This window comes from Calonectris borealis, chromosome 19, assembly GCF_964195595.1.
Source record: "Calonectris borealis chromosome 19, bCalBor7.hap1.2, whole genome shotgun sequence".
NCBI lineage: Eukaryota > Metazoa > Chordata > Aves > Procellariiformes > Procellariidae > Calonectris > Calonectris borealis.
Genome location: NC_134330.1, coordinates 3,870,742 through 3,892,670, shown reverse-complemented (window position 1 = coordinate 3,892,670; position 21,929 = coordinate 3,870,742). Strand labels below are relative to the sequence as shown.

The 21,929-nt window shown below is 39.9% G+C and overlaps 2 protein-coding genes across 8 annotated transcripts in view; one reads left to right on the top strand and one right to left on the bottom strand.

The window, feature by feature from the left end:
- The window catches only part of VMP1 (vacuole membrane protein 1), a 70,962-nt gene extending 67,321 nt beyond the window's left edge, over positions 1 to 3,641 (top strand). For all 5 annotated transcript variants that reach the window (XM_075168462.1, XM_075168459.1, XM_075168463.1 and 2 more), the window contains one exon: positions 695 to 3,641. In XM_075168462.1, coding sequence (XP_075024563.1) covers positions 695 to 838 — 144 coding nt within the window. In that variant the 3' untranslated portion in view covers positions 839 to 3,641. The remainder of the gene's footprint in view (positions 1 to 694) is intronic.
- Positions 735 to 21,922, bottom strand: TUBD1 (tubulin delta 1). Of its 3 annotated transcripts, none has more exons than XM_075168455.1 (11): positions 21,787 to 21,922; positions 20,314 to 20,508; positions 19,568 to 19,715; positions 18,906 to 19,122; positions 18,155 to 18,386; positions 17,170 to 17,334; positions 16,324 to 16,464; positions 15,603 to 15,786; positions 14,414 to 14,591; positions 12,657 to 12,791; positions 735 to 7,109 (listed from the first exon to the last, which is right to left on the bottom strand). In XM_075168455.1, the coding sequence occupies exons 1-9, from the start codon at positions 21,905 to 21,907 to the stop codon at positions 14,489 to 14,491; spliced, it is 1,506 nt and encodes a 501-aa protein (XP_075024556.1). In that variant the 5' UTR covers positions 21,908 to 21,922; the 3' UTR covers positions 735 to 7,109; positions 12,657 to 12,791; positions 14,414 to 14,488. The 3 variants fall into 3 exon arrangements, with proteins under 3 accessions (XP_075024556.1, XP_075024557.1, XP_075024555.1); XM_075168456.1 differs by lacking the exon at positions 21,787 to 21,922 and adding an exon at positions 21,155 to 21,346; XM_075168454.1 differs by lacking the exon at positions 21,787 to 21,922 and having other exon boundaries at positions 14,376 to 14,591.
- Between the last annotated feature and the right edge of the window lie 7 nt (positions 21,923 to 21,929).

Here is a 21,929-nt window from a genome sequence, read left to right as displayed (position 1 = left end):
TGTAGCTCCTCTACATGTTTCTTTGCCCGTTTCTTACCAAAAAGGAGACTAAATTAGGGAGGGTCAGGCTGGAACAACTAAATATGCAGATTCCTTTTATGCACATCGAAGTAATTTTTGTGCAGTGCATTGCTGCCCTCCTTTGACAAAAAAATACAAGTTAAGAGTAGCCATGGAAAACGCTCGAAGTGGGACTGCCGAGGTCATCGCATTAACTTCTAGTGACACCAGAAGAATCGGATACTAATTGGAAGATAACGCAGTATATGCAGTTTAGGAAAAAAACATTGTTAACCACGACCTTACTGTTTTCTTTGCAATGAACGTGACAGGGAATGACAGTCAGGGGTTGCTAATTCTGAACTCTATGAATTGTTAGCAAAGACAAAACAATACTAGGAATAATAAATCACTTCACTAGCACACTAGTAATGATCAAGGATTCATCATCTGCCCCGCAGTGTATTTGGCAAGCCCTCCTGCATTGTTTTTCAAGGGACTAAAGTCAGCTTTACAGAGAGACCTGCAGGAATCCTGTCAGCTTGCACTTGGTTCCTGTTTTTAATTTGATAGATTCCATAATTAAAAAGATGGTTAGGCTTTTCTCTTTCACCCCGAAAATGGAGAATTCTCCATTGTGCTGTCCACTAATCTTCATAATTTTCCTCCTTCTGTTTTGTCTTTGTCTCTTCAGGGGGAAAACTGGCTGTCGTGGATGTTTGAAAAATTGGTGATTGTCATGGTTTGTTATTTTATCTTATCTATAATCAACTCCATGGCCCAGAGCTATGCCAAACGACTGCAGCAGAAGATGTACTCTGAAGAAAAAACCAAATGAGCTTGGGAAAAAACCCTTGGAATGGGTTTTAGCAGACACGAAAAATGACACATCTTTCCATATGTTTAAAAATCAGCATTATTCAAAATGGGGGAAAACTTTTTAACATCAATTTTCGACTATAACAAGTTTTTATTTAATTTTGAAAGTAATTTGGATATTAGAGCAGACGTTTCATTGACAAACTTATAAATGTTAAGGTAAGGTATAAATGCTTTACATGTCTGAGTTGTATTATATGGGATGGACAATGTGATGTTAAATGGAGTTTAACACAAATGTTGTCCATCCAAATTACTTCCAAAAATGTTGATTTAATACTCTCCATCTCCTGATTTAACTTCAGACTGCCCTAAGGGTAACTTTTTATTTTGAAGGGTGGCTGTTTTGCTTTTTCCATAACTTTCAAGACCATCAAAATGTATATAAATGAATACAGATCGGATACAAACTGTTGCATGTCCCTCATGGTAAGGCTATTCCACCTGAATTCTCCAGCGTCCCATTGCATTGCACGTGCTCTCGGTTGGAAAAGCCACCCTCTTCAACTTCATGATGTTAGCAGAGATGATTGATGTCAAAATGCTGAAGCTGACATTTTTTATTCTGTATATTTAGAATGAAGATAAAACTTTATAAAGTCATCTTTGATCATTCCAGAATTTCTTGTGTCAGTCTTTTTAAGCTGTTTCTTTTCCTGTCCACTTTGTATGCTCAGTTTCTTTAGTTTCTTTATTAAGCCTTAATCCCATGAATCGCATGCTTTACTCATCCTTCCTGCACAGATGGTGCTGAAGCCCTTTGTCCCTTTTTCTTCTTTTTTCTTAAGAACTTCTTACTTAGCAGAAGGAAGTAGAAAGCATGTCACTTCCTTGAAGTGTGGCTCACTGGTTAAAATAGGCAAGTTAAATAGCTAGCGATATTTGTTACCATAAATTCTTCTCAGACGTTTGCCACTGATCACAGCACCGTGGGCAATGAAGGAGAAGAGAGGGGGGAAGAGTAAAGATTCCAGCCGAAAACAGATTTGATGTCGATCCCAGCAATGATGCAGAGAACCTTAGAGAACCTTAAACTTAGGCTTTTTAGAAGTCAGATTTTTAGAACATTGTTACAAATCAGTGTGTGTTCCAGTTCTAATGCACGTGAACATAACCAATATTAAAATGGATCTTTTCCCTCGTTAGCAAGTAGATATCCATTCCACTGCTATGTGTATATATTACTACTCTCATAATTTTTGAACTATTGCTTTTTATTTTTATCCCAGGGGTAAGTAACAAGAATTAATTTGACTTTCAATTAGTGTTATCAAAAGGTGGCATATGAGCACAAAGCAGGTTAGATCTTGCTCTGGCTTAGGTTAGATTTATCCCTGCGTTAGGGTAGGGCAGGTCTCGAGCAAGGTGTGAGAATATGTATTTTGTTCAATCCTGCCTGAATGTCCTCTTGTGTTGCCAACCGTCGTGACATCTCCATGGCCGTACCATCCTGTCGGATAGCTTATCAGACTGATGTTGACTGTTGGATCTCATGGCAACAACAGTCGGTAGGCTGTCTGACATTTTGGTATCTTTCATCTGACCGTTCGCTCATCCATCTCCAACTGTTTTCATTGAACATCAGTAGCATATAAATGTTTTTAAGTTTAGATGGAAATGAGTTCAGAAGTCATGCAGTGCAGCAATCTACATAAGAAACATCTTTTAAAGTTTCATCTCAGTTGCGTGTGAGGTTTGTAATGTTTCTCTTGTATGCTTCATATATAACTTTAAACAATGTCACTGAATGAATGGGGAGGCTTTTAATAGGGACTTCTCTCAATAGAGCTGCTGACTAGATTGAAGTTAAATATCTAAAAGTCTAAGCGCCGAGAGGTAGTACAAGACAGTTAAAAGCACAAAGGCCATTCATTTGCCCCTGCTGCTTTTTAAAAGATGAACAGTATTTCTTAAATCTTGGCCCTAGCAGCTTTTTCACTTTTTGGCTTAAATACTGTCTTCAAAAATAATGTAGCAAAGAACTTGTTCTAATACAATCCACAATCAAAAAATCATAGCTCTATTTGATACTTCACTTTTTTCAGCCTACTAAAACTTCAGTTTTGCACTTTGTAAGAGATTACGTCAGCAGCTCTTAGTTGTTTGTCTCATTTTTCTTCAGGATACTTGGATTAGTGAAACAACTGTTTGCTACTTTCCCCAGTTTTAGTGGCAGCTTTTTTTCCTCAAATCTGCCGTTCGCTTTAGGGAGACTGGTATTTACTTCACACAGCTCTGGTAGCGTCTTAAGGCCTTTCGTGAGAGTAAATTAAATTTATGCCATGTAAAGGCCCTTGTATGTTGTCAGATTGAAATGAGGAGACTGTGTAACAATAAGTAAAAAGAAAAAGAAACCTCTTCCTAGAGCTTGAGCCAATAAACTATACCATTCTAAACGCTTTAGTGGTCTCCTTATAATTATGCCTCCTTGCCTACTGAAAAATCACTAGACAAATGGAAAGCTTTCTCCCACTTATTTCAATATATGTTTACATACATATAGTGTGAAATATATATCTCTATTGTTCTGCAACTCATGTTTGTATGTGTCCATTCTGATAAGCTATGCTGTTATTTTAAAGCTTTCTAACATTATTTAAAGAAGGGACTTGTCATTCTACTTGCTTCTACCTGTTTGGCCACTGGGAGATAATAAGACTTGGTAAAAGGTAAAATATATAGAAATGAAAGTTATGCAAGCCTAATGAGATTTGCAAACGGATAGTTTTATGTTTGCTTAAATAAACAAACAGATAACTGTTTCCCGGTGTTTATTTCAGCTGGATTGTTTCCATTTCTCTATATTGAGCTCGGTTGGTAGGCTGTGAAATTTGTTGTCCCAAGCATTCTACAATGAGTGTGAATCTAGAAGACATCTGCAGCTGCATTTTGTGGTTTCAAAGAAGGACTCGGAGCCTTTAGCATTTCATCTGAAAACATGTATTTTACTCCCTTAATCCAAAGTTTCCTTTTGTTGTACATATTTTCAGTTACACATTGGAAGCAGTCAGTCATCGAGTTTAAAGTGTGTTAGAGAAAAATCCAAAGGGAGCTCTGTGCAAGAGGAATAATCATGGATCACTGTATTTTTAGCTGATTCTTCGAATAAAGTATTTTGCTTTTTTCCTTGGAATTACTGAAAATCACACGGAAGTAAGTAACAGCCCTCATAACAACAACTAATGTTTGGTTAATCATCAGAGATGATTTTTTTAGTCTCATCATCTGTCGAACATGGCTACATCCGCTTTCACAAGCGCACTGTAACTAGGAAGCAAAGCGGAAAGTTGGCCCTAGCGCCAGCCTAGCGATTCAGAGAAGCGCATCAGAGCTGAGGTCAGGTAGGACTGCAGCTGATCCTCCTCTTAACCTGTGAGTCGGCCTCACCAACAAGGTACTTCGAAGGCCGTGTGAGATGTACGCACGCTGGCGTGCCTCTCCCTGGCAGCCACGACGTACCCGATCAGGGCAAGAACTGTGTTGGTGTAAGCAAAGCCAAAAAGGTCACACTGCTCTGCGCCAGGCCGAGCCAAGAGACCGGCACAGGCCACGTCAGGTCGAATCACCCAGTTCCACACTTCCCTCACTTCCGTCAAAACCATCGGGAAACCTCCTGCTCCCTGTCCCTGCCTGTCGTTTCTTACCTCCATCCCAATGTCACACTGTTTCTTGTTAAAGCAGCTCCCTCTGAAATCACCCAGCTGCCTGTTCATGCTAAAAGATATTTGTCATTAATACTTGAAGATGGCTTAATGCTGTTCCAGAAAGTGCTTCCCTGCTGTGCTTTTGGGTTTCATTATTTAATTTATTAGAATCAGCCTTCCTCTCACTGCAGGCAGCGCTAATTGCAAGCACAAATACTGTGGATGTTTCCCTGATTATCAAGCACAAATATAAATATTAGTGAACAAAATTGGCTGCAGGTGTAAAAATAAGTGGTGATTGGGTGTGTTCCTTGGAGGTAAAAGTAATTCAGTTTTCTTTGAAGCACATGGTTAAAAAATACTTTGTAATCAGCAGTTAAAAGGTTGAATGTAATTATAGATAAAGGTAATTGAAATTGCTCTTCTGAGATTTAAAATTCTAGGGTTTTTTCTGTAAATTTGTTTTTTTTTTTTTTTTTGTGGGGAAGAAGAAAAAACAGTAAGTACTTTGCCCGGTCTTCTCCAGATCGCAGCACTGAGTGGAGTGGGAGAAGTGGGAGAGCAGTAGCCAGGGAGGGCTTCCTGCTGGGCTGTCCCCCCTCGCTGAGGGAGGCTGGTCCAGGTGAGGGTTTAATTGCTGGAGCCTTGGTGGGTTGCTGGAGCCTCGTCAGGAAACAGAGTGAAGCAGTCGCCTTCCCTGTGAAACACTCTGCTAATGCATTCAGAACTAGATTGAGGGTAAATATTTGCATATGCTCTTACAAACTCATTTTTAAAAGGATTATACTGAAAAACTCTTTGAGCCTGCTGTGACTTTCCTAATTCAAGTGTCTCATTCAGGGCATGAAATGCTAGCATTTATTTCTTTATCCGTTTCACTTGCTTATTGCTGCATCCACTCAGCTTTCATAAAAGGCAGCAAAACGCTGTTTTGGTAGTGGCGTGAATGGGAGAGGCTGTAACAGCCTGGGTCACTTGTCAAAAGAGTGAAGAGCTCAAATGCAGAAACTGTCATCAAATGTCCAAGAGATGTCTGGCTGTATCACCTTCCCGGTAAAAGCAAACGGGAAGAGCCCAGCAATCTGCGATGGCCTTTTTGGCATGTGTCAGGAATTCAGCAAAATGGTATTTTGGTCAAAAAAGCTGACTGTTACCCTGTGCTGAATTTAAAGGGAAGAGGCTGTTGAGCTGTGAAGTCATTCAGCCTATTCACTGCTAGTGATGTTCGGTTGTGGTAAAACAAATGTGCAAACGTGAACCTGTTAAATGGGCCAAGCTTTGCTTTACTTTGCCTTTAACACTAACCTTTATTGTGCTAGAGGGTTTTTTTTATTATTACTACTCACTCATGGAATGATTCAAAGAGCATTGACTACATTAGCATTAAATCAAAGGTCATCTTTCTTTAAACCTCATGTGACGAGCTGTTCAGATATAGGCAAGTAAGTGTGCTGCATCTTCCGTGTTTCAAGGGAGTTACTCCCAGCTTAATTGTTGTTCTGGTTTCCCAAGAAGCTTAAATGAGTTGCCCAGGCAGCTGGTAATAAGGAAACTAGCTGCTATTTCCTGATGAAAGGCAAGAGGTAGGACTGGTCAGCTCAGCGTATTGTTCCCTGCGCTGATAACTGCCCTGCCAGCCACACCCTTCTCCGATGGCCTCAGAAACTGCTTTTCTGCCCTTGTAAAACGCGTGAGTTGGTGTCTTTCTCTGGTGACCGCTGCGCTGTTCCTGCTTGAGGGGTCCTGCGAGGGAAGGGCTGTGTGTTTAGTACATGTGATTTAAGGCATAATCCACCGGGTTTGGTGGTTTGGGTTGGGTTTTTTTTTTAATGCCAATGTGACAGCAGGGCACACAGGTCTGGTTCTGGCTCCTCATGAGAGGTGGTTGGAACTTTTTGTTTCCTTGTGGCCTTGGTAGTGCGTCATTTAGCTGCTTTTTGCTGTATGGAGTATTGCACTTATCTCAAAGGTATCTCAGATCTAGGCAAATTCTATGAACTACACCGAAGTGTTTGTTAGCCTGGTTTTACACGAGATTGTGACCACAGTTATGATTGATGATATCAACCTGTAGGTAGTTACCTATTGCCTTACTTGGGTACCAGCTGATCTGCATATTTCTAAGATCTAAGGCCTTTTCCCTGGAAGGTGGCATCGATTCGGCAGACGATGTCAGCCAGAGCTCTAAGCGACTTGAGCACAGGCACCAGCAGTGCCCGGTGTGCCTGGGGAGGTTAAACTCTGCCTCAAACCATTTGACAAAGTGTAAGAAATTCTTTAAGAGATGAGATGCATTTCCCAAAGCTTGTCCTATCTGCATGCAATGACCTTGTGGTACCTCTATTTTCCTTTCATATTGTCAGGGAAGAAACTGGCAGTTCTCTTGCAGAAGCTGCTGCTAACTAAGCCACATAAATACTTCGTTCGAGGCTCACACTTACGTGTAGAAACTGTGTGAGTTTTAAGGGACTGTGTGTCTTTCCTGAGACTGCGTGTTTCTTAGGCTCTTTCCATCTGTTGAAAAGGCTTGAAAAAAGTAGGTTTGCGCGCTCAGCATTTCATTTCTGTCTCTGAAAGAAACTGGACCTGCATAAAAGAGAAAATACACATTTAGATTTACATCATACAAATCTAGCTCTGTTCACAAAATATCTCTGGTCTATTTAGAAACCATGCCTCTCTCAGTGCCTCTTGTTTGCTGCAGCTGTTTTCTTTCTTGAGAGCTAATGTTTAGGATATTTTAATAAAAACAGATTTACTTTATCCGATTCTTACGTCTCACCTCAGTCCAGCTGACCTCTCGTGACATAGTCACATGCATCCGTGCGTGTTGCTTAAGAAGACTCTAGGTGGGGAGCAGCAAGGAAGAGAGAAACTTTTAAGATACGTGAAGCCGGTATTTAGTTAAGCTCAAAGTAATGGATGCCAAAAAATTTTCAAAGCAGTATTTCTACTAGATCTGTGCTAATGCAATTGGTGATTTTAATTCTGTTGCCTCCCTTAAATTCTATATAAACCTGTCTTAAACACTTCTGCATGTGCGCAGCCACCACGTGACACAAATCACACTGCAGCATTTGTGCATGAACTAAAATTGTTAGTTACCCACGAGGAGCTTGGCGTTTTTAAGTGAAGTGTGGAAATCTGCCATGCTATCATTTGGCAATAGATTTCAGCTGTGACTGAGAGGATCAATCCAATTAAGTGAATAAGGAATGCATTTAAGTGTTGTTTGGCAGACCTGATCCCGAGAGTCCTTGCTTAAAACTGTCACTGATGTCTCTCCTCTCAGTCCTTCTTGTAGCCCTGCCTGTCCTTGGTGCTTAGTGATTTTTGGACAAGTTTAGGCCTGTTGACTGGAGTTTTGTTCATCTTGAACAGGACCCCACGTGTACTAAAGCAAGTTCAGGTTTCCTGTATAACGTCATTGAAGAATAAGCTCCCTTTCACAGCACGCATTAGGTTTGTATCTATTTTTTATCTAAGAATACTTCACTGTGAAAATACTGATTTTGTGGAGAAGTTTGACTAAATCTTTATAGAGGAAAATAATGTGAAAACCTGAGTTAATGTCTGGTAGGGAAGGAACAGAAGCTTTCTTCTTGGGAGAAGAGTATTTAAATGGATTTATGTTCATTAGTTGCCAAATTTACGTTTTTAACTGTTTTATCAATTGCATTAGGTTTCTTCACCAAAATTTGGCCTAGGAAGGAGTTTACCACGTCAAATAACTACACAAATACAACTGCTGACTAGATGACTCAGAATCAGGTAGTGATAGAGGCTGAAGTTGCCCACAGTGGGGTGGGGAGGAAATTTCTCAGTGTTTTCTTTGCAAGTGGCAGAAATGCATGGCAGCCAGCAGCAAGCAGTCTCACATGGAAATGTGTATTCTTGAACTCGGTATTGTTCTGAGCCATCTGGAGAGCAGTAGCTCTGAACTACTGCCCAGCTCTTACCATACTTATTGAGGATATTATAATGAACAGCTACAGCTGCCCTTGCCAACCAAGTACGGAGTCAGTATTTCATTACACCTTCAGCGTGTGGGATAAGGCTGCTTTCCATTTGGCTCCTTCGGTGGTGTTCTGCTTACATGCTCCTGTAAATGATCTATTACATATTGGAGACTGCTGGGCAAAAGTTCAAATTAAATCATGCCATCTGACCACAATTACACCATTCTCAGGCAACTGAAGTGTATTTTTGTGAGCCTTTAAATAAACATTACACTGTACATGTAACCAAATATGTACAATAATCATTTTTGCAGAACACACCCATTTAAATGCAAATATACCATATAAGATAGTATTTATTTCTCATCACATATAACTAGTGAGACAAAAGCTCACAGCTCACTGAAACTCAAGCAATGTTTATTCTGTCTTTTTTATATTAACCAGTGGCTTATTTTAGTTTCTCTACTTACTGTTCTTAGTTTTAAAGTAAGAATCTTGGCCTAGAGAGAGTCCTCATTTTACTTATTTTTCTATCTTATGGTGTAAAATTCCGTATTTTAAAAAATTTGCTTTTAAGACGAGCAGACAAGGTTTCTGCAACCTGCTTCACACAGATAAGTACAGAGGCTTGTGCCTTTGTTTTATACCCGTAGAAGTCCCTGTTTAGAATCTCTCAGGCTTGTATGAACCAAGAGGTTAAGGGTTTAGACTCTTCCATGATCTTTATCATGGAACACATTTATACCTCTAAAAATTTCCCTTAAATTTCCTAATGAGCAGAAGCAGCTTCTCTAATCTCGTATCTCAGGCTATCTTCACCTTTTCCGTGTGCTCCCTATGGTTGGCAGTAACGTTTGTTTGAAACACCACCCTATCTGCAGCTGTTGGTGCTTCTGGGAAAGGGTTAAGCAGGTTCTGCTGATTCACGGAGGTAGGTGACTCATTACCCCACCCGGATAGAGGGGAAGTGGCTGTCTAGAGGGAGAGGATTCATACAATGTGAAATCAGAAGGGACCATTGTGAGCTTGAGTTTGACTGAAAGAGCCGGAAAGGCTCTGTAGTTAAAATTCAGGATTATCAGCTCTACATCCAGGCGAGTTAAAGGCTGTCTGAGTGTCCAGGCTGTGCTTCTGGAGCGTGGGCAGAGGTGGGGTAGGAAGCCCAGAGGCAGGAGGCTTGAGGAGGAAGCCTACTCTGGAATTTGCTGCCTTGGTAAGGCTGTGTCTGAGCTGCCCTTGAAAGCAGTGGAGGAAAGGCAGCAGCTCAATTCCTTTTAGAAGTTTTCTGTACCGTATCAGCTCCATCAGTATACATTACTGATGATCCTTGTGTGTTTTTTAAAGTGGTGTCCAGCAAAATGCAGACTTCTTTAAAGTACACTTTGACATCTGAGAATACTTCCTTTTGGATGTTTGGTCTGTCATTTCATAATTACCTACTAAATTTATTAACACATGGAGAAGGACATTAATTATTCATTCAATACCCTTTTGTACCTTAATACTTCCCAGTAGTGTATCAGCTGGTAATTTGAACATAACTTCCTTCTTTCTTATTGATAAAATCTTAATTGTTGTGGAAACCACAGATTTTTGCCCTTAATCTTGAGTTGTTTCAGTTTGGTATATCTGTGCAGGTAATCCTCTTGTAAGTCCCTTATATATTCACACTAAATTCTATCCTTTCTGTACTGGTAGTCAGTCTAACCTTATAAGCACAAATATATGCTTAAGTCCAAATAAATCTATAACTACATTAGTGCCCTGCCAAACAGTTACTATGTTTAAAGTATTCATAACAGGTTAATTTTTGTTCCTGTCTTTTTTTTTGTGGCCAAATAAAAGTTATCCTATTCATTAAATGTATCTGCTATAGTTAGAGTCCTTGAACCAACTTCCAAGTGAGCTGCACCTGTCCATTACAAAAAACAATAGAGATTTAATGCATTGTTCCTTGGTTTATGGACATCCTGTGGGTAGTTCGCCTAAAACTAGCTAGGTCAAGGCCACTGATTCTGTCATCCCTGCCTCAGTGAGCCATTTGCTTGTGTTGACCTTTGATCTACCTCATTAATTTTAACTTCTAATGAGATAGAGGCCCTCTTCCAGGCTCAGACTATTCTTTACATAATTAATTTTCTCAATAAAATAGAAAATGACTACTCCGCCTTCTAATATAATTGCAGATGATGAAAATTTGATAATAGCTATTCACTTCCTGTCACTTTGACCCTCTCCTCTCCACATCCTGGGGAAAAAAATAGAGGAATCCAGCCATAGATCAAAAAATGAAGGCTTAGTTTGGGAAAGGGTGTGAGAATTTCAGAAGTGAGGTCAGCAGTGAAAAACACTAACAGGAAGAAGGCTAGAGATGCCTAAAACAATTCCTGTCAATCTCTTTTCCAGAGAATGAAAGGGATTATAACAGCTAATTCAAGTTACACTTTTGTTTTCACCTCCTTTTTTCTTTTTGTAGTTTTGAGGAATCTGTGTTGTCAAAAATTGCTGATGGTTGTGATCCTCTATTGCTGCTTTAAAAAACTTTGTTCTCCCATGGAAACAGGAATATTCTCCCTGAATCCTAACTGTTAACAAGTTCTTACAGAAGTATCCTTGTTAAGCATAATGAACCTGTTGGCCTAGCTCTGTCTTTGAGCTGCAGAATCTTTCCTCTATGTTTTCATATAACTAGAGACTAAATAAGGAAATTCTTATTTTTGCTTTGGGGTTATACATGTTAGCTGTGTGCTGTGTTTCCTGATGTGGCCCAAATTCTGCCATCAAACGTAAACGAACAAAACCCCGAAATATCCTGCTCCATTAACTGAAAGTGACATAAGCCATAAATAATAAATGTTCTTATAAAGAATGGATAAGTGGGTCTATGTCATTCATAGGGGCAATAAGTGCCTGCTGTATTTGCTTCATGCTCAGAATTATAAATACATAGAGATAACGTAAGGTTATTTCTGCAGTAAAGTTACTTATTGATGTAGCAGTACAATAACCCATTGCTCTCTTCCTTGTTTCTGAGAGGACTTATCTGTCCTTAGCTTTTTAAAAATCTCTTTTACCTGTCCTGTGGAACAATGAGGAAGAGTATGTATTCTTGGGACTTGGTCATTTTTTCAGACATGGAGTTACCTATTCTCATTTCTGATACTGGAAGAAGTTCTCAGTCTGTTATCTGTTGAAAACGCTAGGGAAAATTACTTCTATGTTGCTAAACATCCTGTGCCTTTTGAAGGAGGGAGGAGGGAGAACCTCACCATACTGTCTCCTTTCCTGACCCTTTGTTCCTTGCAAACTTGAATTGTCTGTGCTGTTTATCTTAACTTCTTGTGCAATCTTTCCTCCAGTTTCTTCTGTGAAAATACCCACTTAAAGACAATGGTTGAAACTCACAAAAACACAACACTAGAAAAGTCCTTTTGATCAAAACAGTCCCCCAGCTCTGAGCTGCTAGGAAGCGATTTAGTGAAAAAAATATTAAATATCACAAATAATATTTTATAACAAAAGTTCTATGTAGTTTTGAACTTCCAAACAATTCAAATTTTACTGAGCAGTATAGGGCTTGAAGTATGGCTGGATAGTTGAACTATGATTATTGTGTGGTTCCCTTTTGAGAGGGAGTTCCTAAAACAGGAATTAGAGCAGCTGCGTGAAAACAGAAAGCAAACCGGACTGAGTTGTTGGATTATGTACTGTGGTCTGCAAGAAGAATCTTGTCAAAATGTTTTGTCAAAAATGTCAAATGTCTTTTTATATGAAAAGTTATTTGGTATATTTACCCGATCTGCTTTCTCCTCTTTGCCTTCCCTCTTGTGTTCTCCCCAGCCACCCCACGACAGACTGTCATTCCCCTGTATATTAAATGATTTAGCTATTGAATTGAAGCACCAATATAGCTCTTAATTTACACAGGTAATTTTTCTGCATGAACTAGGACTAGACTCAACTCAAATGTGTGCTGACCGTTGCCCTACTACTAACAGGCAGTTGAAACTTTTTTTTTTTTTGGAAGGCATGAGAGATTAACATTGCTTGTCTATAAGCTACCGTGAAATTTATCAGAATCCATTGTGGCTTGCATTGACACAACCATGCCAGTGATCGGCTATTACTCTGGGCGTATGTGAGCAATTGTGAACTTAGCTCCAGTACTTACTTATTTCCTTCAGATTCAATCGTACAGTTCCTTGAACCTTGTCGAGAAGTCTGTTTGCCATTCCAGGTGTCGTGTGTCAGAGCTGGTTTGAGAACAGGTGCTCCAGGGGGGGATTTTAGTGCTTCCGTACCTGGCCTGAACACAAGTAATGAAGAGGTAAATGGAACCAGGAAAGGAAATAAAGATAAGAGTAATACAGAGTGTCTGCTGTGCTCTAACTGGAGCCTAGCAGAATTACAAGGTCACTTCTGCATCTACCACTGTGTTAATTCATTAAAGATTTAAAATCTAAATCAGAATCGCTAACAGGGCAAGATTTCTGTGTGGGCATCGTTAGCCATATTGCAAATGTCTTTAATATATTTAGCATCATACTATGTGCATGCTCATCTTTTAGTTACAAGCTCAGAGGCCTGGCATGAAAAAGCACTAAAACCTAAAGGGAAACTATGAGATTTGTCCACTTGTCAAGGGAAAAGTCTTTGAGACTGATTTTTAAATTTTTATTCTTGGCATACCTATTTAATATTTAATTATTTCCATGGGAGACATGGGGGGAGGAATGGCAAGAATTCCAAAAGCTCTCCCTACTAGTAAGTGACAAGCTAAGAGGCAGAAGAAAGCTCGGTGTTACAACATAATCCTTAAGTCTCCTGTACCCTTTTATAAGCCCCCAGACTGTGCCCCCACAAGCTGTTGCAATCTCTTCCTCCTTCCTCTTCCTCCAGTCTCTTCTCCCCACCTCCTCAGGCTGGTGCAGCTGAGTGTTTGCCGGCTGCAGCTTCACGGGGGCACCACCTTGTGGTCCTGGTAAAATTTGTGCAAAAAAGAACCTGTTTCTTAAATCGACTTTTGAAATTATACAAGCTATTATATTTATTATATGATATTACAGGCTCTTGCATCTGAAATCTACCAGCAATTCTCCTCCCAAATCTGTTTAAATAAATAAAAAGTTAATTAAAAAAACTACCTGCTTCTAACTTACAGGAAGAAGAGCAAGAGTTGTAGTTTTGCCTAAACCTATGGTTCACCTATAACAAATAGCCAAGACCTCTGATGTGCTATAGGGATTTTTTTTTTCTTTTTTCAATTGATAGGTAACACCACTTGAAAACATGGCACAGTGAAATGGCCAGAAAAGCATATAATTCATTATAATCTCTAATATAGCTTGAGGATGACAGGAAAATGAAGAACCCTTCATACCTTTTTTAAAAGATGGTTCAAAACTTCCACTATTTTGTCAAGGTTGAGGTCCTTAAAATAGAATTTAGGTCTTACTTTGCTTTAAAGGAATACGTGGCAGACTATTGTCTCTTGAATGATATCGAAATGGAGTTTGGATTAATAATTCTGATACTGTGCATTTTTATCAATATTGAAGCATTCTAGGGCAAACTGTTACAATGAAAAATTGAAATTGGAGGATCAGGAATGCCTTCCTACTGTAGTCAAGCACACATTTCATTTTTATCACACACTAGTTCATGATAGTTTAGATGCTGAGAGTTTAGCCTGGAAAAAAATCCTTCCGTTCTTTATGAAAAATATCCAAGTGCCAAAAATGGTGTTCAAAGACTTAGCTACAGTACATAGCAAATGTATTGAAAAATAGCTATTTATTAGATATATTAAATATGAATAATACCTGCTCATAAGAATACATTCACTTCTGATTTAGTTCTTACTATTCTAACACACGCACACACTGCTTACAAGACTGAAAAATAGCTACAATTCAGTAGTTTATATACTTCAGGAAGTCGATGGAAGGTTTTCCAGTGCTGGGTTCTTTCAGGAAAGCTCTATTTCAGACCATTTCAAAAAAATCAAAGGATGGTGTAACTGGAGATAACTTGTTCCAGAGCTGTGAAGCTGTCCAGGAAATCTTCCTCTTCGATTCCAAATTTAGTGTACTGGTGAATATAGGCTCTGTGTGTTGAAGTCACAATAGGAAAATGGATAAGACATTAGAAATCGGTGAAGAATCTGACACATGAAGTCAGATTGTATAGTCATTGTAACAACTTCAAACGAAGATTGGTTTTCACCCAATAACCACGCTGGTTAGTTTCTACTGTGCTCTCTTGAACTCATTTTGTAATTCATACTTATTGATAAGTCATGACTTGTTTCTAATAGCTTTTATAACTTTGTGTACTGTTTAAGGAAACAAAATTGCAGCTAACAAAATTGGGCTAACTGGGAAATGGAAGGAGAAGTGATTATTAAATGAGAAAATTTATAGATTTGAGATGCAAAGCCTAAACCTGTGTGTACAGGATAGCTTGTTTCTCATCACTGGTGTTTTTGTAATAGGTGATAAAACTAGGCGCACAGCTAGTGGCAGCAGCTTTCCTCTTTGGGCTTTTAATTGCAGAATTCCTGTGCTAGAAACTCATGTTTAGCAGACATCTGCTGTGACATGCAGTAACCTTGGCTTCACAATGATCAAAGTAAAGAGGCAACTATTTTCTAGATTTCTTGGTTCTAACAAAAAATCAAACTAATAGCATGGGAGCCCTAGTAAACACACAAATCCCCTACATGCTTCTGAACTGAGCCAGGAATTTTTTTCCTGGACTATGCAGTATGTCTGTACACACTTTAGAAACTATATGATCAGTAAAAGAGTTTCTATGTGTTATTTTTAGAATGGTCACACTGGAATGCACTAAATTTGGGGAGGTTTAGTACTGAGAAAATAGTCAAATTGACAGCACTAGAATATGTGGTGTCACTTACCCACAGAACATAAGCACTGTTCTGTGTTCCTCGCCCTGCCATCATGTTTCAATGGTGGAAAGTGTGGGAACAGTCTTCAAGCTTATTCAAAATTACTTTACTTTGCTAAAAGAGCAAGCTTGTATTTGCAATGATTTTACTAACACTGAAGATATTGGCAGTTATAAATGAAGTATCAGCATAATTATTTTCACTTACTTGGAAGCAAACATATTCCAAGCTTTTCCTACAACATTGTCAAGAGGTTTCAGCAGGAACTGGCTATTGCTGACCAAAGAAGCAGACTTTTCGTACTTGTTAAATGCTCTTGGTGTTTTCCATGCATTAAAAGCGTCCTGAGGGTTTAGCCATGATGTATATAATGAGGGATCTCGGAAACTTCCTGTAGCAGAAATAAGACAGCCTTTTTGACAAATGTAAAGCTACAAGCTCCTACATCTTGATCTCAGTAGTCCTGTGTGACTTAATCAATGCTCGGCAGATCAATTCAGGCCTTGAAAAAAATCTGCAGAGTGGTAAGCCTGTTGAAAATATAACTGTTTTAAATAGATTCATCAGATTATCTAGAAGCATATTCTTGTATTGGTACTTCATCTGCAAGCTATGCTCATCACTCCAGAAGCAGCTAAATATATTTTCAGACAATATAGCCAAGAATTCTATCATATATACGGACTTCAGACTCTTCCTCCTTCCCTGAAGTGCTTCAGGAAACACGGAAGTCTCGGTGGTAAACATAACAGCCCTAAGCAATTAGACAACGTGGCCTTGGACATTAAAATGTTTCTAGAGGGAATATTGACCTTAGTAGTCAAATACGTGGCCCTGGGTTTTTTTTCACTTTCATCAGATATGGTTGCAAAGAAAACAGTGAGATGTGAAAGAAGAATCACTGACGTACCGTGGTTTTCCTTCTTACCTAAGTCTACGCTGTGCATATCTTTTCCTCGCAGGATAACCAGGTTGGCAATGGAAGTATTGAAATGCAGCGGCTTGTTCGTGGAATGACTGGAGGGGATGGAGGAGCCTAGACGCGGTGGTCGTACTTGCCAATCAATACCTATGAGATTTTGGCAAAAAAAGATATAAAAGAAAGTTAATGTTTCATGAAATATGGATTCAGACTAGTTGAAGAGTCAGACGGTAACTAACACTGTGCCCCAAGCTGAGATCATATTAAGAGTTTGTAGCTTCTGCACGTTAGTTAAGCAGCAATTACACAATTCTTAGAGAAAAACAGTGCTAATCTGGCAGTATTTGCCTGGTAGTCACTAGTCTTACCAGAGAAAATGGATACTTGTTTCTATACTTAGCAATCTACCAGCCCATTCTTTGCATAACTGGAAGCTATACTGAATTCCCCATGTAAATGATATGGGAGAGCTAAGCATGATTTTTATTAGTAGAAGGTGTAGAAAGAAAAAGCATAGCAGAGCTAACTATCCAAGGAATGTTCCAAATGAATCATGTAAATTAAGTGCATGGCCCAAAACTGTTTGTTTTGCATATTTTTAATCATTATAATTAACTGAGATATCTGGGAGCAAAAACAGGAGCAAGCCAGGAGCTGCTGTGGCAGGTGAGTGAATAGTTAAAGGAGCAGCTGGCAATGTAGAGGCAAATTCCTGCTGTCTGAGGGCAGCAGCTCATTTCTGAGCTGACTAAGGCTAGTCAGTGAGCTCCACAAAACAATAAACTTTATTTCATCTGTAAACATAAATGCTTAAAGAGTGATGGATACTGAGGATGAGTGAATGCTTTCTACCTTCCTCCATTTTAGCATTAGCAATGAGCATCTGCCTTAAATGTTTGATGAGTCCAGGCCAACTGAACGTGCTATAAGCGAGAGAGTTTTCAGGCATCTGAGGTATGTTACGAAGACCCAACATCTTGAATTCGGGATGTGGAACTAACGTCTCCATTAAGTCTCCTGAAAGAAGAAATTAACAGCTGCTCATATTTGACAAAAATATTGCATAGGCTAGTTAAAATAGGAGAAGAGAGTGAGGAATTTTACAAAGATCTAGCAATTTAAGGTAAGAAACAAAGCAGGATATATAAAGTTTTAATTTGACAAATACATGGACACACATCAGACAAAGTAATGCAGACTTGCTATGTACTACTGAGTTCTATACACGCATGTTAGTAGCTCTTATTTTAAAATTTAGACTTGTCTCGCTTTATAGCCTGGCTCAAAATCTCAAAGACCCCATGCACTGCTAAAGAGATTGATAGCCAGATGTGAAAGTTTAATTTTACAAGCAAAACTCTTGGCAATATGGGTAACTTTCTCTAACCCCTTAAAGATTCAAATGTCAGCCTGTTGCTTGTTGCTACCAAGTTGTCTGCTAGCCTGTCTTCTGAGCAAAACACAAAACTTTCACTTTGTTTCACTTTATACAAACTTCTAACCTAAAGCGAAATGTAAAACTCAGTCCAAAATTACTGTCCTGCACAAATTTCCTCTGAAATATAAATAGGTACGAGGGTGTCTGTAATCACTTAGAAAAAGAGAAACGGTTCTTTTGGTAAAGAATGAAACCAGAAGCTGGGGTTCTATTTTTGACTCTGCTACAAAATTGGGATTGAACTTCTAATTTAGTCTTTTGCTTCACTCTTCCTATCTTAAAACTTGGGATGTATCCGAATACTTGAGTAAGGAGACTGAAGAACTTAAATTCACCACTTGAAATGATTACAGAAATATGTGTGAGAATGCGTTAGGCAGCTATATTATACTTAGATACCTAATGGGTTTCTGCTATAGTGTAAGCCACCTTCTGCTGTGTAAGTGGGCTGGAAAACACTCCCCAGCTGATGTGCAATGACTTGATTTACATCCCTGAAGGAGATCTGTTTAATATTCATCAGCTGAGCACAGATCTTGTGGATGACATCATTTTCATGAACAAGAAGGGCATCTGATGACTGGTACAGATGTGACAGAGTCAAAACAGAGTTGTAGTTTTGAACAATGACCTGGAAACAAACAAACAAACAAACAAACAAACAATACACACAAATGAGAGTCAAACAACTTAATCTCTTTCTAGTTTATAATCCTCTGGCTACTGTCATTTCCTCAGTTATGATTTAGGAAGTGATTCATTTTCTTTGCCAAAGTGCAGAATGAGGTCAGGAGCTAGCAGAACTTTTTCATGGAAAGAGAGCAAGACCTGTGAAAATCATGTTCTCCTTCTCAGTTCATACAAACATGCTAAAATAAAATCTGTCTAGGAACTGATGATAATGCTGAGATACTATCATAATAGGAGATTTCTAGTTAGTTAAATAGAGCTTCTCATGAAACTGTATTATAGTTAAGCACTTATATTATCAATAATTTTTTTTTGTGAAACGACATTTACCAAATATCAGGCAAACAATTCATTAGCTGTGTTACTTTCTGTCATATTGAACTGTTTAAAAGGAAAATGTATCTCTTTTCTAGTTTATTTCAGCTGCAGGTAGAATATCTCTGGGAAATAGGACATTCACCTCACCAGTGCCGTAGGGCCAGATAACATGGTTTAGTATAAATGAGGTTGGAAAAGCATCTCTTAAACACTGGGTCACAAATGCTCCCAAACCAGATCCTGTACCACCAGCCATGCTCATTATTGTGAAAAATCCACCGAGTCGATCACATTTCTCTGCTTCTTTTTGTACCAGATTCATTATTACTTCTTTGTGTCTAGGCCCGTGAACAGAGTAACTGTTGAATAAAAGACAAAACAGTGAGGCGTAACAGGTTATATCAAAATAAAAGCAGTAAGGTGAACCTATTCATAAAGGATACTTTTCTTATTATTACTTATGTAACATGGCATTATGTCACCCACTTTATCTGCAGTAAACAACCCTCAGCTGTGATATTTTGCAAAACAGCTGTTTATAGTGTTCTTACTGTTTCCTATTCCTAAATCAAATATATTCACTCTAAAGTGTTACATTTTCACTGCAAATACCAATTTCACCTTGCTAAATGCAGTTTAGAAATTTTGCTGCTATATATATTCCTATTCTAACTTAAAAATAAATCAAGTTAATGTTACCTACTCTGTACCTCGCACAGCTGCAATAGTACTGCTCCTAGAGAGTCTAGACCGCTCATTAGCCTCTACAGTTCCCTTAGTGAAGCTCGAAACAATTGTTCATACCCATTTGCCCAGTTGTTCCCAGACCCTTGCTTCTGACAGAAGTGCGACCGATCATCGTATTTCCAGTAGCCAGACCTGGCAGCTATTGATAAGGTTTGGCTGATTACTTTAGGTTCCATGTCAACAAGCACAGCCCGGGCAACAGGTACTAGAGAGGAAGAAAAACAAAACTAAGAATAATGTGCCAATATTAGAGCTTGTTTATGTAAGATGGATGGACTTGCACCACAGCCCAAACTTATTCCTCCCACCCACGCAAGCCAAACTGTTAATGGGACAGTACAGGCAGGTACAGAAAAGAGGCCTTGGCAATGCCCTGGATTTCTGGAGAACCATCTGTTGTTCCAAAGGCACATCTGAACTCTAAAGACCATAGATCTTTCAGGAAAGAAACCACTTAGTGTGTTTGATAACACCAAATTCAGATACTCCGGGCCCTACTCCATGGTATAATCTATTTACAGCAGAAAATGCAGGCATTTGGAAGGAAAGATTATGTATGCATATATGCTCAGTTTCCAGCTGAGTTACTGGCAGAGTTGCTCTGTTGTCTCAGACACATTACTGCACTGATTTTGCTTCCATGGTTGTTAGCAATGTTGTGAAAGCAGAGGGTTGTGACAATACTTCAAGACTGAAGGTAAAACTCATTCTTCAACTTATTATTTCTGTACTCTTATCTGTATTAGGCTGGAAATCAGACCAATACAACACTTAAATGGGAAACAAACACTTAAATGCTGTACCTTCAGATTCCTCCTCACTGAAAAAACGTTCTTTGCAAGCATCATGGTAGGATTCATTCTCCTTCTTGGAACACAACCCATGCATGCCATGGACGTCGCTGCAGATAGCATTAAACACCTCATGACCAATTTGATTACCACACTGACCAAGCTGGACTGTGACTATTGACATTCTTATTCTCTTTGTATTTAAGCCTAAAAAAGAAAAGTATGCCTTTAGTAATTGTGGAAAAGAAAGAGGGGAAAAAAGTTCTGACAAGTAGATTTCTGATCAGTTTTGCAATTTTTTGAGAACCTCTAGTGAGAAGGAAAAGGCTACACTACAACCACTGGCTATTTCTGGGGAAAAGCAGACTGTCAGCACTTTCTCCTGAACATCAGAAGAATGCAGCAGCAGTTTACAGGAAATCAGTCTGTTTACTGTTGCTATACATCTGAATGGGCTGAAACCAACCGTACAGCAAGCAAAGTTTTTGTTTTCCTACTTTTGCTTAAGGCAGGATAGAAATAAATAATTATAACTCTAACAAAGTTATAGGATTAGGCTGTAAAAGCATAATAGGCATAAGAAAGGACCATATGCCTTTAGAAATGTGAAGCCTGTTCAAAAATCTAGCTGATTTCCAGCCCTGTACTGCGATGGGCCTGATGCCAAAATCTGCTGAGGTGACAAAAGGATTCCCTAGAGTATTCCCCTTGCTTCCACCACAGAGAGCAAAGTTTTTGATTCAGTACCAGTACGTTCTGACATCTTTTTCCTCACTCAGCATTTTGCAGTAGCTCTGGTTTCTCACTTTTCTATTCTCCTTTCACAGAAACAAGGTCAAGTTTTTTAACTCACTTCATTATTCTGGGCTGCTATTTTTCATTATCTTCCCAGCTGTGCCGGAGCACTTCTGTAGCAGCATTCTTTGGATAACTGCCAGTGCCAGTAACTTGATCCCGCTGCACTTTGCAGGCAGGTATGCGCTATTTTTGATCCCTGTGCTTGATCTGGCCTAAGGCCAGCCTGTGTGTTACAGCAAGGCCGAGTTATTCCTCACAGCAGAAAATGAATAAATCTGTAAATGATTTTAAGAAAAGGCTCATGTCCAACCCACGCGTGTCACACCGACTCTCCCGTGCCCACTTCGGTGTGCTCTCCGCATTGCACTCGGAGCAGGCAGCTGTCGCTTGCGCCCTCCCCTGCAGTCACCCGCCTGCGTGGGGAGACCCACTCGGGCTCCGCCGTGCCGACACGGCCTGGCTAACGGCCGCCCGCCCTCCGGGGCGGCCATGTTCCCGGCGCTGCCCGCCACCCGGCCCTCACGTCGCCCGGCCACCTCGCCCCCTTCCACAGCCTCTCTCTTCGCCGGCCCACTCCCGCCCGGGCCTCCCCGCCAGTACAGCTGCCCTCCCGGGGTGCTTGCCCCAACCCGGGCAGCGCCGGCCGCCCTCAGCCCCGCTCGCCACCGGCCCCTCCTCAGGGCTGACCTCGACGCCCCCCGCTGAGGCGCTCAGGCGCCGACGGCGCATGCGCAGCCGCCCGGCTCCGCGATCCCCTTCCCCGCCGGTTCGGACCGAGACGCGCCTTCGAACAACCCGCTTCGCGCATGCTCAGAAGGGACTTCGGGCAG

Excerpts from the sequence above, each read along its gene's own strand:
- TUBD1 (XM_075168455.1), bottom strand. The coding sequence starts at position 21,907 with ATGCGCGAAGCGGGTTGTTCGAAGGCGCGTCTCGGTCCGAACCGGCGG. Across the intron at positions 20,509-21,786 it reads CCTCAGCGGGGGGCGTCGAG|GCTTAAATACAAAGAGAATA; the intron begins GTCAGCCCTGAG and ends TTTCTTTTTTAG. Across the intron at positions 15,787-16,323 it reads TATGCACAGCGTAGACTTAG|GAAGTTTCCGAGATCCCTCA; the intron begins GTAAGAAGGAAA and ends TTTCTGCTACAG.